This window comes from Mobula birostris, chromosome 32 (genome assembly GCF_030028105.1).
Source record: "Mobula birostris isolate sMobBir1 chromosome 32, sMobBir1.hap1, whole genome shotgun sequence".
Classification (NCBI taxonomy): Eukaryota; Metazoa; Chordata; class Chondrichthyes; order Myliobatiformes; family Myliobatidae; genus Mobula; species Mobula birostris.
The window spans coordinates 18,607,573-18,612,755 of NC_092401.1; the positions used below are offsets into that span (position 1 = coordinate 18,607,573).

At 44.8% G+C, this 5,183-nt stretch overlaps 1 protein-coding gene across 1 annotated transcript; it reads left to right on the plus strand.

Annotated features, from left to right (window-relative positions):
* Nucleotides 1–1,195: 1,195 nt before the first annotated feature.
* Nucleotides 1,196–3,566, plus strand: LOC140191073 (zona pellucida sperm-binding protein 3-like). Its single transcript, XM_072248148.1, has 9 exons — nt 1,196–1,584; nt 2,062–2,177; nt 2,258–2,361; nt 2,436–2,613; nt 2,690–2,816; nt 2,891–2,979; nt 3,052–3,170; nt 3,243–3,377; nt 3,448–3,566. Exons 1-9 carry the CDS (start codon nt 1,204–1,206, stop codon nt 3,564–3,566), a joined length of 1,368 nt encoding a protein of 455 aa, XP_072104249.1. The 5' UTR covers nt 1,196–1,203.
* The last annotated feature ends 1,617 nt before the right edge of the window (nt 3,567–5,183 follow it).

The window sequence follows — 5,183 nt, forward strand, 5'->3', positions numbered from 1 at the left end:
TAGCCCATTGCATCTGCTCCAGGATTTGATCAAGGCTGATTATTATCCACCTCAACCCCTTTCTCCTGCCTTCCCTCAGTAAACTTTGACCCCTTAGTAATCGAGAACCTATCAAACTTAACTTTAAATATACCCAATGACTTGGCCTCCACGAGTATCTCTGGCAATGAATTCCACAGATTCACCAGCCTCAGGATAAAGGAACTCCTCCTCATCTCTCATCTAAAAGGACGCACTTCTATTCTGAGGCTGTGCCCTCTGGACTTGGACTCCACCACAAGCGGACATACCCTCTCCACGTCTACTCTATCGAGACATTTTAATAAAAGAGAGGGAGGAGAATTAATGAAATAAACACCTGCACGGAGGCTGAAACACCGCCATGATAAAACAATGCCATCAACAAAGACTAGAGTTGTACTGAGACACGTTGCTGCAGTATTGAAGGAAAGAGTACGCAATCCATTTTGCAGAAGATGTAGACAGAGATATGATGTGAGGTGCTCACCACAAGTTCACAACCAGATGTAAACTGCGTGTTTTCGGGCCAAGTTTCGACACCCATTAAGAACTCCAAATATAGAACGCGTCATTAGCCATTACATTCATGCGGGTTGTCGAATCCACTGCTCTCATTACAAGTGTGAACTTTGGGACTAGTTGGAAAGGGGGAGAACTCTGCAGATATTCAAGTCCCGTATCGCTATTATTCGGGTCGGTGGAAGATGTCAGAGTACCTTAAAGTTCCCAACACAGATTGTTTCTTAATCTGACCCCGACGGAGGGAAAGTCATCTGAGCGAAATAGCTTTGGCTCAAACAACAGTGAGGTTAAACGGATGAGTATCAGAGATGTACGCATTATCAATATAAAGAGTCAAATGAAAGTTGTAAATGGAACAAAACGGAGATGTATATTTATCCTTTTATCCTCAGCGCAAACCGGGTTGACTTTATATCAACCAATTTACAGTATTTCACTGCCTGGGAGAACATTATTAACACTGATCTTTACCAATCGACGCCAAGGAAACGGAGCGTCGTTCCTATTGGTGCGCTTTAACACAGGTTTCTTTACAATCAACGCGTAGCTCTCTCATTGGGCGCAATCCACGTAGAGATTCGGATTGTTTAATTGACCCAATGGGTAACTGAAGACCGTGTATAAAAGGTGGTGACTGGCGAGTGAAGTTATCTTGGCAATATGCGTGCTAGTTGTGGTAAGGGGCTTGGTTTATTGCTGTTGCTCCTTGTTGGGGCAGTTTATGGCTCCGATGTTTGGCAAGACTTTGCAGACCGGCCGTTTCCATGGAGAAAAGTGAAAGTGGGCATTGAATCGAACTTGAGTTCGAATTTCCAAGCGGTTGAGGTGCAAAGTGAATCTCCATTAAATACTGTAATAGTACAATGTGGAAAGCGCAACATATTGGTTGGAGTGGACATGGATTTATTTGGAACAAAACATCTGGTTAAAGCTGCTGACCTGACTCTGGGGATGGCAGGTTGCCGCCCAACAGCCATCTTCTCTCAAAATCACACCGTTTTCTTTCATTATGGACTGCATGAGTGTGGTAGTGAACTCCAGGTAATGCGGTTTTTCAAAGCTAATGTTTCTTGCTGTGGTTAGCTGTGCTGTTAATGTTAGAATATCTCGGAGTTCTGTTTTATCGTGTTCTCTACATGGTATTGTGTCTACTCTACAGACGCTTTGCCGTTCTGTCTGGTATTATGATTTGTCCTGATAATCAATGAATGCTAAGATTTTAGACTTTTGTTATGTTTATGTATTTAACTGTCGACGAATAATTTGGTGACTTCAATTTAAACTGAGTTGGTTGAAGATAAAAATCTGGCAACATCAATCAGGACAGATTGTTTGATCCCGTGAACTTCGTTAAAATGCAAACCACGTGCAACGGCTTTGCCTCCTGCGCCGTACTTGCACGAAACTAGTCAATGCATTCATACAGCACCCTCGTCCGACAATGCAATTGGAAAGCTTCCTCTTGAAAGGATAAGATCGCTGAGGTAATTGTTTACTATTGAACCTGGTATCTTTCAGATGTCTGAAGATTTCCTCGTCTACACCACCCACCTGAACCACAGACCCCAGGCTCGTGGAGCGATTATTCTGCGAACTAATGGGGCAATCGTTCCTATTCAATGTCGTTATTTCAGGTAACGTACTGTGAATGCATTGCGGAATTCGCGCTCAAACGTATATTCTGATCTTGCCAATACACCCTTCGCCCTTCTAGGAAAGCTAACGTGAGCAGTAACCCAATCCACCCCACGTGGATCCCGTTCAGCTCCACCAGGTCTGGGGAAGGACAGCTATCTTTCTCCCTGCGGCTAATGAATGGTATGTGTATGTAGGGCGCAGTTTCTTGGACTGGAGTATTGGTACAAGATCTCTAATTCTGTCTTGTCTCTTAGATAACTGGCTTACAGAGCGCGCCTCCTCCACCTACTACCTGGGCGAGCTCATTCACATCGAAGCCTCCGTTTCCATGATTAACCACGTGCCCCTGAAGCTCTACATTGACCGCTGTGTAGCCACACCGAGCCGGGACAGGGACTCCACCCCGAGATACAACATCATTGATCACCACGGGCAAGTGCTGTTTTTGGTTTTTCTCTCTAATAACATCACAGTGTGTTGAATGTTCCTCATGTCCCTTTTTGTTCAGATGCCTCCTGGACAGCGCGGCTGAGGACTCCTTTTCCACCTTCGTGTTGGTCGGGTCTGACCGTGAGGTGGACAGACTCCGCTTTGATTTGGATGCCTTCCGCTTCTCTGGAGACAAGCATTCCCTGGTAAGGAATTAAACAGTGGGTTTTAGGTGTTTAGGGACGATTCATGGGATAACTTTATTCAATGTGTCCCTCAGGTCTTCATCAGTTGTCGCTTGAAAGTTGCTGCAGTTGATCGGAGCGATTCCGTGAACAAAGCATGCACTTTCCAGAGGAGGCAGAATATGTAAGTTTTTTAATCTCTCATCTTGTGATGCTCATGAACGGGTTAGTTGCTAAATGGAGTTTTCTTGGTCAGGTGGGCTCCACTGGAAGAAACTAGCTTCGATGTCTGTGCCTGTTGTCGCCTGGGTGACTGTGCAGCCATAGGGGAGGCTGCAGCTTCAAGAGGCCGGAGGGCGACTCAGTCTGAGATTGGTAAGTCGTTCGTTCCTCTTGGATGTGTGAGGTCGCTCTGTCTGTTTCTTGACCAATAGTTTGGCTTTGCAGAGAAAGTTGATCCAGCGAAGTGGGAGGGAGAGGCCTCGCTTGGACCACTGCTCGTTCTGGAGAACGGAGTGCCCGATCTGGCATTCCAACGATTCAATGAGATCCAACGACCTGGACGGCAAACTTCACGAAGGGGTGAGTTCAAGGTCCCCACCGCTGCGGCTTGCAATGGTTTCTCTGACTAACTTTTGCTTCCTTTTTAAAGGTGTGATATCTGAAATGGTATTGATCATCACCTTGGCTGTGACGGCTACCTTCCTCGCCGCTGCTACTTCGATCGTCTTTTTCTTGTACAGAAGCCGCAAGCAAATTCTGTTCAACTAGCTTTCAAATGTAGAATAAAGTGTAAATTGCTTGTTCTCTCGGTGTTTTTTTTCCCTAACATGCCTACTTGGGACTCTTGCTCACTCAGTCCAGTTAGCCTCCAGATAGTGCTTTATTTCTAAAAGACTAGAAATACTACACTTAACTGTCACTTGCATCCCTTTTGACAAGTTGTGCTGCTTGTCACTTTTACCGAGAATGACTTCACTTTACAAGAGTTGGGTGCCTGTTTTGTTTTCAATCTGTTTAACTACCTTCTTTCCACTGTCCTTTGAAGATTAATACTTGCGTATCAGTATTGGCTGATTGGTAGGAGGCAGCGAGTGGGAATAAAAGGATCCTTTGGTTAGCTGCCATTGACTAGTGTTCTGCAGGGGGTCAGTGTTAGCACCACTTGTGCTGTATAAGTGATTTGAGGTGATAGAATAGATTGCTTTGTTGCCAAGCTTGCAGATATGAAGATTGGAGGGGCAGAAAGTGAGGACAGGTAGGATGCAGAAAGATTTGGACTATGGGCAAGGAAGTGGCAAATGAAATGCCAGAAGTGCATGATCAAGCATTTTGGTAGTAGAAATAAATGTGTAGACTATTTTCTAAATGGAGAGAAAATCCAGGAATCTGAGATGCAGAGGGACTGGGAGTCCTTGTACAGAACACTCTGAAGGTTAACTTCCAGGGTGAGTTGGTGGTGAGGAAGGCAAAGGCAATGTTAGCATTCATTTCAAGAAGGCTAGAATACAAGAGCAAGGATGTGATGCTGAGGCTATAAGCCACTGGTGAGGCCTCACTTGAGAATTATGAATAGTTTTGGGGCCCTGTGTCTTTATATTTATAAAAAAAAAATGCTGACATTGGAGAGGGTCCAGAGGAGGCTCTAGAATGATTCCAGGAATGAAAGGGTTATTGTACAAGGAATGTTTGGTAGCTCTGGGTCTGTACTTGATGGAATTCAGCAGGATGGGGGGGGGGGGGGGGTAATCTCATTGAAACATTTTGAATGTTGAAAGGCCTGGATAGAAGATGTGGAAAGGATGTTTCCCATGCATCTAGGACAAAAGGGCACAACTGCAGGATAGAGGGGTGACATTCCAAAACAGATGTGGTGGAATTTCTTTAGCTGAAGGGTGGTGAATTTGTTGCCAAATGCAGCTGTGGAGGCTGGGTCAGTGGATGTATTTAAGGCAGAGTAAAGGCTTGATTGTACATGGCATTAAGGGTTATAGGGAGAAGGCTTGGAACTGGTGTTTTGGGGGGGGGGGGGTAAAGAAGGATCAGCCATCATTGAATGGAGCAGACTTGATGGGCTAGATGGCCTAATTCTGCTCCTGTTGCATGGCAGTAGAGACTGTTGACTAGAGGCAGTAGAGCCCAAACATTGGATAACAACACTTATTACCTGAAATGGTACAAAGTATTTTGTATGATACTCAAAGGAAAACTAAACCAAATTCATTGTTTTTTCCTGCATCTCAGTTTCAATATTGAGCTGCAATCTGCCCAAGCAATTAAATATCAGCCCACTGAGTGCAGGATGTCACATAGTTGGTGGAAGTTTAGGCTTCAGAAAGCCCTCCCCACTTGTTCATTTCAACCAATTGCCCAAAATGTCTGAGCAAA